Here is a 13,482-nt window from a genome sequence, read left to right on the forward strand (position 1 = left end):
GTTCGGCTTTCGGGGACTCATTTCAACGTTTCTTACAGTTTTTCGAGGCCTACTAGGCACTGAAGAATCCCCGACAAAGGTAATAGAAGTGCGTTCAGACAATTATGTTTCAAGGCCGATACATTACAGAGAAGATTCTATGTTATTATACGGCCCTAAAATCCAGGATGGAAAGAATAATTCAAAGGACAAATATTTTGAAATTATTCTACACAAGCCATTCACAGAGAGCACGCATCAAATGTACAGGTATTGATTGCTTTAATTATCTATTGTAAATTGATGATGTAAATTTTATGAAATGCAGCCAACTTTGTATTCATAGCCAATGCTCAATAAGAAAACTGATTTATTATAAAGGCATCTCAAATAGATAGATAGTTGTGTTGTTCTGTTGTCTGAAGTCTATGTGTTATATTTATGAATGGGGCTGCCTTTTTCCTGGATTTGTATTAGTTAGGAGGTTTTTAAAAGCTTCTGGTCAAAACCTACACTCTTCTTGGATCTGGTTGAAACAGATACTTTTCGTTCAAGTTTCTGGTATGGCAAATTTTATTTTTGAAATAACAATAATTTCTGTTGGTAAACAAATGCAATTACATAGACACACTAAGGTTTTCAAGGGTGTAGCCAGCCAGTGAACTAGGGGCGGGAGGGGGGAGGTCAAGTTGATATATCACCGGAGGCCTATGTACATGCTGCGGAGGGGCATACATTGTATGTAAAATTTGAGCTCCATGAAGGTTTTTTTTAACTTTTTGTTCAATTTTTTTCTTTACTACGTCGGTGGCAAACAAGCATACAGCCCGCCTGATGTTAAGCAGTATCCGTAGCCTATGTATGCCTGCAACTCCAGAGGAGTTACATGCGCGTTGCCGACCCTAACCCCCTCCAGCCCCTCGTTGAGCTCTGGCAACCTTACTCACCGGCAGGAACACAACACTATGAGTAGGGTCTAGTGTTATTTGGCTGCAATTTTCTGTAAGGTGGAGGTACTTCCCTAGTTGGGCTCTGCTCTAGATCTGGAATGACATCCACTGTGCTGTGCCCTACCACACAGAGCAAGATTACATTCACAATACCCATACCTCTCTTGTGGACGTAGTTTAAGGATGTACCTGGATCCAATATTGGCAACTTAGGCACTGATAACCTATTTTTGACCAAACTTCACTTGAAACGGATGATTTACAGAGCTAAGCATTCCTTTTTTACTTTTTCTAGCCTGTTTCGATCAGAAAGCCAAGAAAGTGCAGAGGAGAAGTTTATTGTATACAAAGAGAGAATACCAGTTTACATCAAAATAACTAAAGAAGTAAGTATGAATGAAATTTTCATACACTTAAAGTTTTATTTTAAAGTACCTACTATTCATTTATTAAAATATATTTTACTCACCTCCTCAAAATACCTTTCTTTAAGTATTCATTGCAACTAGAAATAATTCAAATTCTGCTATTATCTTGGTCATTATATTATTTTGGTACATGGTAAGAAGTTGATAACTCGAAATATCTTCTTCTTTTTTATTTCCAACCGCGCCCTCTGTGTACTTTGTTCATGGATGTTTGGGAGCGGTTGTTCTCTTCTCACAGCAGGCGAGAACAACTGCTTTCGAACATCTATGAACACACCATACAGATGGAACGTGAGAATGACCGAGGCCTAAGTGTAACTAACCCATGAGTGCCCATTGTATTCACTTGGGTACACCTGGGTTACATTGATTTGATATTTTACTGTAACTTTACCTACTTCACCTAACAGCATTAGAAAAGTGGTGGGTTTCCAAAAGTGGGTGTAGGTGCTCCTGGGCTAAGCAAGCTTGCATCACTTACACTACTCCTTTAACTTGTTCACTGTGGTATGGAGTCAAAACACCCCATGCAAAGTATGCTAAATGATGAGTTTACACTAATTGCCGCAGCAATGGTGTTTGAAATACTCATTGTGGTACAGGGCCCTGGTCAGTCATTTCTTGCATATTATTAAAAGTATTAAAATAGAGCAGTTTAAATCATTCAGCAAAAAATATAAACATCAGATGGGATGTAGCTAATACCATCAAATCGCTCTTTGACCTATTAATAATATAAATATTTCCTTAACATTGCTCTTATCAGTAATCAGCGACATTTTATAAAATAAATAAGATTGTAGTATGTGTAATACTATTTACACAAGATATGAATTTACGTTAATATTAGGGGTTTCTTTTCTATATTATAACTACTGTTCTTTTGAAATAATGCTTAATTGCTATTTTGGGATCATCTTAAAAAATTAACATAAGTAATCATATTATGAGTTCAAATATAAAACTGATAATCCAAATAAAATAGAGATCATATTGCGAACTTTGACTTAACCTTTTAACCGCCTTAGACTGATGTATAAGACATTTCGCTGTAGCGGCGACACGAGCATGCTTGATGAAAAATTATATGCGGTTAAAAGGTTAAAATAGAAAAATCATAATGAAATATATTTTTTTATTTGGCTTGAACTTGGAATTTTACCCCAAAGCATCTTGACATGTTTAGGTTTCAAACCAATGCCTTATGAAGTTATGAATAACATAACACATAACGATGTAATAATCCCTAATATATAACACTCTGCGTTAAGATTATCGGCCACATAAACTTTAATTCAGTATTATTCAATCATAATTCCCGTCCAATGAGAGATGGCATTCGACTTCTCTGTCCGGGACACGGCAGTTCAGCAGCATTTCGTGGCAGTTTTCGCTACTCTGCTACAAAATGCTGGAACAACATACCCCCTCCAATACGTAACTCCAAAACATTACTCACTTTTAAACTTAAATTTAAACAATATCTTTTCAGCTTCCAACTGCCGTGTTCTTCGCGTTCCATGCACCTTAGTTAGATTATGATTATTTTATGTTATAAATTGAATTATTTATCTATTTGTAACGAGTTGCCTTTTTTATGTATCTCTACTATATATTATACTAAATACATATCTGACTTTACCTGTTTATATTTTTAGATATTCCCAACCCACTCACTTCCGCTTTGAAATTTTTCCGTGCATTACCTAGTTTCGAACTTGTGTTAAATATTAATACTTGCTAAATCACTGTCTGACACTGTCTTTACTGTTCTGAGCTATCTTCTTGCCCTGGGCTCCACGGAAGACCAGCGCTGTAGCATATATATGTTAGAGCATATGCTGAGTGGTGTCCAATTGTAGCCTCTATTACAGCATCATCACTGTAACTATTGCATGTTAGTATAAGTTACAAGTAGTTATAACTGTTTAGTGTATTAGATCTTCTTTCTTACTTTTTTTTTGTTTTCTAATGTGGTGCTGTTTGTAGATGGTTTTGCAATAAACGTTTTTCTATTCTATTCTATTCTAATATATCAATCAATATCAATATTTGCACGCAATGCATTCCTACTTTGCAAAGATAATAAAAAAAGGATTACCCTTCTTTGCAAAGCAGGTGTTAAAAGTCCAGTCCATACGTCATTGGTACAAGGACAACATAGATTCAAGGAAATAGTTCTATAAAATCATGACTTATGACTTATTGATTAATTAGAGCTAGTGATGTGCCGATGAGAACGTTCTCGTTTCTGAGAATTCCTGCCCGAAGAAATTTCCGAAACATTCTCAACTTTCTCGACAATGCATAAATAAATAAATTAGGAACAATCTTTTTTTTTAAATGGAATGACATATTTACTTTTGTTAAGTTTAGACCTTTTGCCTCAAATAACTTGTTTGGGCAATTTTGTGTTGTTTTACTCATGGTCTTTTATCAATTAGGTAGTATTATTTTGTATATTGCTGTGAATGCTGCTTTTAAGTTTCCATGGTATTTGTGTTATCTCCTACACTAAGCGATTAAACAAAAGAGAGAAAACTCTCTGAGAACGTTTCCGAAAAGTTTCCGAGTACGTTTCCGATAGATTTCTCTGTTCTCGGGAAAATTTCGAGAACGGCACATGGCTAATTAGAGCCACTAGAAGGTTACTACCAAGTTCACCACAACAGTAAATTCCATTCTGTCAATTATTTTTAATTGGTTTACCTTATTAGTCAATCAATGAAATAATAATTTATTAACAATGGAAAGTTTTCTTTAAAGAAAATCTGTGCTGAACTTCGACCCGCTATGTTGATGAATCATGTCAAATAGGATACATAAGATAATAAGTTACTCATTGTGACGCTTGGTTTCTAGATTATAATTATTGTCAAGATAATAATGATTATTTTTTTGATGATTTCCTATTCTTCTGTATGGATAATGGATAAACATGAAACATTTCTAATAGATGGTAATGACAAGATTTAAAATAGAGGATAATTTTATATATATTTATATGTATGTTTATGTATGTCTATTTGTATTCCTTATATGTGTATGTTTATTCACTGTAATTGTGTTTTGCAAAACCTACTTTTTCGATTTACTTCTCTATTTCCGCTACCCACAGGTTGTCTGAAAGAGATCGCTCTTTAGCGATAAGACCGCTTGTTTTCTGCCTCTACATTTAATCAATTGTTTATTTTCTTGTATCTTTTTACTGAGTTTTCTTGACTTTGATCCGTATTCTTTCACTTATATGTGTTAAATTTGTTAAATGTGAAAAAGAGGCGTAAATATCAAAATGATACAATTGACGAGCCTTATTAGTTTTAAAAGACCCATCCAGTAACACCCCACGCAGTAGGGTTGAACTGAAAAAAAAATCATCCCCACTAATGGTGTAGGGGCGCCACCGCCACCTTAAAAAAATTCTAGTTTTAATAAGTAAATAAATATTTATTATTTATAAAGTATGAGAGCTATGCAATTGATTTTTTTTTATGCTTGATAAGTCCACTATATTGACATTATATCCCGAGAATTTCGTTTAACTGGTATAATCCAAACACAAGTTATGAGGGTTCAAAAAACCACAAAGCGCTTCGAGAAAAGGTAGGTAGTGCCCTTGCCCGTCTTGGCGAGGAACCTATCGTGCCCCTAGATTTGCATAGCGATAGGCTTGGCTCAACGTGTATTCCCGGATTACCGGATGATATTAATAATTTCCTATAAATTAGATTTCTTTTTCAGTGTACAATAGCAAGTCTCCAAAAACTATGCGACACGTTATCTGAGCACCAATCTTGGTCCATAGCTCACCTCGCAGCTCACTTTGGAATCTACGAGCTGTTTAACGACCCAGAAGTCCAGGCGCATCTGAATGAGGTGGACCCGGCTACGGGAGCTACGCCGTTGATGGTAAGAACCAGATACTACTTACTACATTTTTTTATAGTCGGGCAAACCAGTGTTGTCAGTAGAAAAAGCAGCTTTAAAAACGTAGGTTCTACCTTCCCTTAAAAAAAATGAATTTTGTACCTTTTCCTATTGATACATGGTTTGCCAAACTATACAAGGTTTTTTTTTACTCCCGGCCATATTTTGCGATGTGCATATACATATATATGACCTATAGGTCATACCAAAAATCTGGAATACAAAATTGGCTATTACATTTTGGTTAGTCAGATGTTCCTGTTTTCTATGGGAGTGCCATTTTTGTCGCTATTTCTTGGTTATTCCCTTGTTGGTTACCTGAATATCCCACATAGTAAAATGCCCTTTATTAGCCACTTTACTAGCTCGATTGGACAAATTGGTACAATTGAACTGTCATTTTAGTGTATGGTATATAAAATCAGTAAGGTATAGATGAAATGCACACTATACCAGAAGCTTGATGGAGACAAAAGAAACAGCCTCTCACGTGGTGCTGCAGTGCAGCGGAGTGTCAAAATATCTCGGATCCCCGAGAGACCTCCCTGAGATCCTACTCAACATCAAAGGTTTGAAAGGATTTCTCGGCGAGTTGGGCTGGCGGGACTAGCCCCCTCCCTGTCAAGCAAAAGGCGCCAGTCGTCGAGTTGCGGAAAATCTCCCGTTTTATAATACAATTTATACAATATACTTAAAGCTTTGAGACACATTATGTAAGTATCAATCATAGCCCATAGCCCGCCTGGCACTGTGCCTGCTCAAGAGCTTGGCCCACCTTTTTTATGTAGCCAATGATGGAACTCGAGGGCTTTCCGTTAGGTACTTTAGGCTGTGGAGTAGGTATTTTAATGTGATATTTGCTGTAGGTCAGAGTTAAGAGGTTAGAATAATAATTAGCGATGCCAATAATTAGCACTACCATTGTTTTTAAAGATTTTAAATGTTATTTTTTAGTATTAAACTTTGATTACTTGATTTTTTGACTGATGTGTGCGTTTTTATACTGCTACTTGAAAAACTAAAAGTTTTACGCGAATTACGTAAAAAAATTAGGATAATAATGAATACCTACATGTATTTTTGTACGTTATGACACTGTATATTAATTTGTATTCACATTGATTAAGATGCAAAATTGAAAATATACATAATTGATACCTATTATGAAGTGACGTTTTCAGGAATGAGCTATCTCGTATGTAGCACCTTATTGACTGCTGAAATTATGATCAGTTTTAAATAAAAAAAACGGCCAAGTGCGAGTCAGACTCGCACAGGAAGGGTTCCGTACCATTATCTATAAAAACGGTCACCCATCCAAGTACTGACCCCGCTCGACGTTGCTTAACTTCGGTGATTGGATGAGAACCTCGAGATTGGAAAGAAATATTTTATTTATTCTGTTTTTAGTATTTCTTGTTATAGCGGCAACAGAAATACATAATCTGTAGAAATTTCAACTGGCTAACTATCACGGTTCATGAGATACAGCCTGGTGACAGACGGACGGACAGACGGACAGCGGAGTCTCAGTAATAGGGTCCCCTAAAAACGGCACATGGTGAATTTATTTCATGTGCTTTGCAGTCAAATCTCTCGTCTTACCCTGCTACATTTTTTATCTTTGCCCATTTTAGTGTCCATTTGCTGGACAAATGTCTCCTCTCTGACTTTACCTATTCTCCATTCGATCCTATCGCTTGCTATTTCCTTGTGTAGAATTCGTCTAATTCGTCCCGCCACCTCCTTTTCGGTCTTTACCCCGTTGCAAATATTATTATGTAATTTTGAACGTTGTTATCAGGTGGCTGTAAAGTCGTGTAACGTCCGCATGGTCCAATGCCTAGTCTCCTTACAATGTTCCTTAGACACTGTCGATCTAGACGGCAACACCGTGTTCCATTACGCAGCGGCCAGCAACAAGGAGATTATCAATGTAAGTAGTAGATTTAGTCTGGCAATTCAACTTAGTGCAAAAGATGGGTAAATTTGAAAAAAGTATGCGAGAAGGATAGATCTTCCATATAATTTTTGAATTTCGTGCCTTTTTTCTGACAATGAGACTAATAGGATGGATATATGCAGCCAATGAGTGTGGTATTTTAACGTAAATGTTAGCATTTTAGTATTTTGCTACAGTAAACTTGAAATTGGCGATTTCATGATATTTATTGACACGGTTTTCTCAATTGAAAATGATTAAATGACATAGTTCTAAGTAGTCATAATCAAAAGTTACCGTGTGATTTGAGGGTGTTCAGTCTGAATCCATTGTAAACGCGGGAAATACCCTAAATTCGTTTTGCAGTAGCATGTCCGCGATACACGCCATTAGATTGCTAAAATAGTCGCCATTTGTGATGACTTTAAAAAAGTTTATTCTTGCAAAACAAACATCCGTTCTCTTCGTCATGCAAATAATGTCAGAATTTTTTGTGAAGGTCAATTCAACATTCGGTTTTTTGGTACTTAGTTTAATGACCCCATTCTAATTTTAGATTAGACTCTCGAGGCGTTAACTACGCTTTACGATTTAAAATAGATTCTTATGTACTCGCAATACACTATATATTGGGAAAGAAATTATAAAGTAGAAACAGTCGCGATGTTCAAATATTGTATAAGTGCTCAACCCTTAGCGCCTTATTCTAGTGACCAAATTGGTTTGCGAGACTATATCTAAAATGTACAGTGTACTTTTTTGATATTTAGGCACTTGCAAGCAAAACAGCGACCTCCCTCAATGTGTACAACAAGCAAGGATACACGCCTTTACACATGGGCTGCCTCGCCAACGCGCCCGACTGCGTGCGAGCGTTACTGTTGGCTGGGGCCGATGTTAATCTGGCCGCCAAGAGACAGTCAACTGCTTACACCACCAACGCTATACCAGGTTATTTGCCCAGTTTCAAACCTTATTATTAAGATATAAGGTACAGTTTTGCTGTTTGTTCGGCTGTATATTACTTATACACATGTCATCTTCGCCGCGTTTGACTGTGAGCTTTACTGTTTGCTGGGGTCGATGTCAGCTTGCCAGCGAAGCGACAGTCAACTGCTAACACAAGTGATAACCTCCTAAGGCCTACCAAAAAAAAAATGCCATTTGAATTTGCAATCAATAGTGAAGGAAATATGGTTGAGTTTCATTTGTTTTGAAATCGAACGGAACAAAAGAAATGTAATTTTATTCCAATTGAAAATGATTTAAATTACATTGAATTAATTAGTCCTACGGGTAGGACCGTGGGCATTACGAGGCTATACCGGGTCAGTGGCTCATTTCTGTATACCCTCGGCCACGCTGTTAATAGTAATGAACCGTATTACAAAGACATAAGGTCCACCGATGTTTAAAGTGTTGCTGTATAAACGGCTACACATAGCGACTTCGCCAACATGGCCGACTTGTCGTACTTAGTACAAGTATAATTAGGGATGACAATTCTGGAAAAAATCAAATGTTTTGTTCGAGAATCTTACAATCGTTAATGGGGATCAAGCCAAACAATTGCTTGCTATTAATGAATTTAATGTGGGCCAAATGATACATATAATATACCCTTAAATACTGTAACACTACGTATATGTGTGGTTGAAGCGCACTATAATTTGACAGTAAAAATTACAGCTGACTTGATACTAAATAATTAACAATATCCTGGTGATTCCAGGTATCGTCGGCGACGTACTCCAAGACAACCAACCCAAACTATACCAACAAGACATGAAGTACGGAGGCACGCCTCTCCACTGGTCAGTCTCTCGCGAAGTCATCGAAGCCTTGGTGGACAAGAACTGTGATATCAACGCGATGAACTTTGACGGCCGCACAGCGTTGCATGTCATGGTTCTAAGAGGAAGATTGGAGTGTGCTATAGCGCTGTTGTCTAGAGGTATGTATTCATCTCTTGTCGGATGTATGTTCTAACTCTTGATCTATAGACTATGATCAGACAATGAGAGAGAGCGAGAGAGATCATCGAAGCCTTGGTGGACAAGAAGTATAATATAAACGCGTTGAACTTTGACGGTCGCACAGCGTTGCACGTCATGGTTCTTAGGGGAAGATTGGAGTGTGCTATAGCGCTGTTGTCAAGAGGTATGTCGATATCACAGTTCTCCCTTGTATTTGCGTAGAAGGAAACTGAAGGGGTCTCCAGAAGTCAAGTTTTATGCCCTGACCAAAACTTGGTTTTACGCTAACTACATTTGTGTGTATATGTTTTGGCCCTTAGAAATATTTTTTATTTGACAGTCTCGCGTATGACGAAACAGAAGTAGTTAGTTCTGGTCGATTCCTGTCCGATTTCAATTTATATACTTTGTTTCAGGCGCGGAACACTCCATAACAGATAATGAAGGAAACACCCCCCTACACTTAGCGGTGAAACAAACGAACATATCTTTAGTCGAAGCATTGATAGTGTTTGGCGCTGATTTAGAAGCGCTGAATAATTCTGGCTACACCGCCCGACATATGGTGCCCTGTGAAATGTCTAGTAGTAACTACGACAAGATATTGTATGTGCTACACGCCGTGGGAGCTCAGAGGTGAGTTGAAAGTAAATAACGGTATGAATGCAAGAATTCGAGCTACACCGCCCGACATATGATAACTTGTGAAATGAACAGTAGTAAATACGTCGCCCCATATGGGTGTCTAATGTCTATACACCTGCAATACCAGAAGGGTGTCAAGTGCGTTGCCGGCTTAAGATGGGAGTACGCTCTTTTCTTGAAGGCTTGAAGGTCGTATCAGCCCGGAAATACCGCAGGTGACAGTTCATGCCACAGTTTAGCTGTGCGAGGCAGGAAGTTGCTAGAGAAACGCACAGTTGAGGCCTGCCAATCGTCTAAGTGTTGAAGGTAGAAATGTTGTCACGTAGAGGAATGGCGGAAAGAACTGAAAGAAGCTACAGGGATAAAAAATAAAAGATGTAGAGCGAGGCTATATTTCTATGCAGTGCCAAGGAGTCAAGTCGATCTGAAATATGCTGGCAGCCGACAAGTCGAGTCACTCTCCGTTGGATACGCTCCAGAGGGAGAAGTTGGTACTGTGGTGCCCTTTCCCACAGATGAGAACAGTATTCCATATTTGGGCGAACCTGCGGTTTATAAAGCTGTAAGCGGTGGATAGCGTGAAATACTGTCTCAATCTGTTGACCACACCGAGCTTTTACGAGGCTAATTTGGTCTTAACCTCAAAATGGCTACGGAAGTGGACTTCACTCGAGATATAGGCGCTAAGGATTCCGATACTAACTGTATCGGTTAGGGGAACGTCAAACGCGTCTTAGCAGTAAACACGCAAACTTGTGGCTTCGTTGGGTTAAACGCGGAATGTCACCAGTATACGGCGCTGTGCAGCACAAGTATATTCAATTATTCAGTACAGATGCTTGTGCCACACACTGGTGGAATCCCATCTTAAAACAGTCACAATTAAGTTGACCATTTTTGACCTTGTGTTTTCATAGATGTACAGAACGCCTAATGTTGCCTATTCCTTGTGTTCACCCATTCATTACCTATTTTGTAACGATACAGTGACCGTCCCGAGTAAGGACCATCATAATGGTTAAGGTTAGTATGGCAGTCCATAAAAATAAGTCTCTCGGCCTCCAGGTGCTCGGCGGAAGTAGCCGGCTGCGGGCCCGGCTGCGCGGCGCGCGGGGACTACAACGGCGTGCCGCCGCCCAGCGTGCCCCGCCCGGCGGCCCGTGACGTCATCAGCCACATGCTCAGCGTGGCGGCCATGGAGCGCGCCGCCAGCTTGTCTCCCAGCGGCAAGCAGGGACGGTCAGTACTCTTACCCCAAGGTCACGAAACGCTCGACGCTGACGCCTTCATCCATTGGTTAAAACAAGTGTACGGGGGTCCGAGCAGGAGGAGTATTAGTGATAGCCGGTTGAATAATGAACATTTATTGTATTGAACTGCCGCCTTATATACTGTTTCTGATATTGCTAAAAACAGAAAGATCTTCTACTCGTAACTCGTAAGACGGGTAGATCAAAATGCAGCAATTTAGGACAACCCTTCCACGGAGGTTCAGTATTACGCATGTGAGAGTAGCACGCCCTGTCTTCCGTCTCGCTCCAACCGCTGCATAAATATGAGCGCGGCGCCCGCGCGTGTTTCAGTTGACTCCGGCCGCCGATGCAAACGCATGTCCCATAAGTGTATGGCGGTCGACGTTAGGTCAAGTGTGCACGCTCGGAGCTTGCGTTTCGTGGCCGAGAAGTTGCGTTGATCTCACTGCGAGTAATGCAAAATATTATAGTTTGTATTTTTCTCCGTGAGCTTCTACGGGTTATCGTCTTATCTATTGTTTAAAAACCGCAAAGGCGCGTGCCACTATGAAAAAATGGGCAGGCCGCATAGGTAGCGTTTATTGAATTACTACTCTATTGAGCACGGAATAAGATTCATTATGAACTAATACAGAATTCTAACAGAATAGCTGTCTGATCTCTATTGGTGCGTCTAAGGTAGGCGACTAAACGCTCTCAAACCAGCTTAACTTGTGACACTGTGATCCGAAACAAAGATACGTATTCGAAGACCTCGCTTGCACTGGTAATGCGAGCGCACGGCTAGCTAGCGCAAAGGAAGCAATGTTATGTTTCTCGAGGAGCAGGTAAAAAACAGGGCCGGATTTTCACACAAATATATTTGGGTGGTTTTACGTTGTTTAATTTAAAGAGATAAAACATAACACTATTTAAATAGTAGGTACACATCTAACAGAATGGGTTTGTGTAATTACAATAATAACGAGATATACTCATTTTTATAATCAACTGTTTAAACAGTTGTTTGCTAATTTTAAACTTTAAACAGGCTAATTTTAAATAAACAATAAAACAATGGTAAAATAGTAATAAATATGTATATTCATTTAACAATCCCGTACTACTAATGTTAAAATAGACCTATATGTTATAATTATGTACACTAAAATAAAGATATTATTTACAATAGAGTACACATTTAGTAAAACATTTGTACAAATTTATATTATGAGTCAACAAAAAAATAAGTAACATATACATAATAGTGTATGCATAAAATAAATAAATATAAAACAAAATATGCATATCGTTTAGAGTCAAATCACGCTAACTCTTTCAAGCAAACCATACAATCAGTGTCAGTCTGTTAGAAGTCTGAAGAGTTAGCGTTGTTCGACTCTAGGTAAAATCACAGAAAACAATGTTAAAATAGTATTAAATATAGACCTATATAGGTCTTCGAATACATATCTTATATATGGCTTTACATTTTTTAACATTTAAGAAACAATCATAAATATTTTATCGTTGGGCCATGTAAAATGTCGCTTATAAAACCAATTACACAAATGACGAGTCACCGCTAGGCATGTTTGCTAAGCGTTAAGATGACTCATTATTTTGGAATGCGCTTACCTGCCGGTCTCGGTCTGGGTACTAACAGATTGGGGTAGGGGATTGTTAAATGGATATGGTTAAGCTGGATTAAATGTATGTACATTTTTTAGTGTCTTACAAGTTTCCGCTTTAAGTACATGTGCCCTTTAATCTATATCGACCTTTTTATGACGACCTGGCTACGTTTTTTTTGGATTCCGCTTGCTAATGTTTAGACTGTTATGTGCTACATTTTGTTTGACCCCTGGCTATGTTTTACTGGACTTTCGAACGAATATTTACATTTCGAATGTAAATATGTTTCGACCATGGGAAGTTGCCGTTACGAGTGTGATATTTCGACCATGGGAGGATGCCGTTACGAGTGCAATATTTCGACCATGGGAAAATGCCGTTACGAGCGCAATATTTCGACCATGGGAAGATGCCCGTGCCAGTGCATTTTACCTAGAGTCGAATAACGCTAACTCTTCAGACTTCTAACAGACTGACACTGATTGTATGGTTTGCTTGGAAGATTTAGCGTGATTTGATTCTAGACGGTATACATATTTTGTTTTATATTTATTTATTTCATACGTACAATATTGTGTAGTTATATATAACTTTATTTTTTGTTGACTAATAATAATGTTAATTTATTCATTCAAGATAACAATGATCTTATTTTGTTAGTACAGTGTTAAAAATAACAATAATATAAATTTGTATAACTAAATGTTTTACTAAATGTTGTAGTCTATTATAAAATTATATCTTTATTTTAATCTATTATAATATATA

At 38.1% G+C, this 13,482-nt stretch overlaps 1 protein-coding gene across 1 annotated transcript in view; it reads left to right on the forward strand.

Moving 5' to 3' along the window:
* The window catches only part of LOC133523370 (85/88 kDa calcium-independent phospholipase A2), a 34,374-nt gene that overhangs the window by 237 nt on the left and 20,655 nt on the right, over positions 1–13,482 (forward strand). Inside the window, exons 2-9 of the mRNA XM_061858897.1 lie at positions 39–249; positions 1,225–1,315; positions 5,099–5,266; positions 7,089–7,220; positions 7,997–8,177; positions 8,959–9,180; positions 9,619–9,838; positions 10,913–11,086. Coding sequence (XP_061714881.1) covers positions 39–249; positions 1,225–1,315; positions 5,099–5,266; positions 7,089–7,220; positions 7,997–8,177; positions 8,959–9,180; positions 9,619–9,838; positions 10,913–11,086 — 1,399 coding nt within the window. The remainder of the gene's footprint in view (positions 1–38; positions 250–1,224; positions 1,316–5,098; positions 5,267–7,088; positions 7,221–7,996; positions 8,178–8,958; positions 9,181–9,618; positions 9,839–10,912; positions 11,087–13,482) is intronic.

The sequence above is a fragment of the Cydia pomonella genome, chromosome 12 (assembly GCF_033807575.1).
Source record: "Cydia pomonella isolate Wapato2018A chromosome 12, ilCydPomo1, whole genome shotgun sequence".
In the NCBI taxonomy this organism is placed as follows: domain Eukaryota; kingdom Metazoa; phylum Arthropoda; class Insecta; order Lepidoptera; family Tortricidae; genus Cydia; species Cydia pomonella.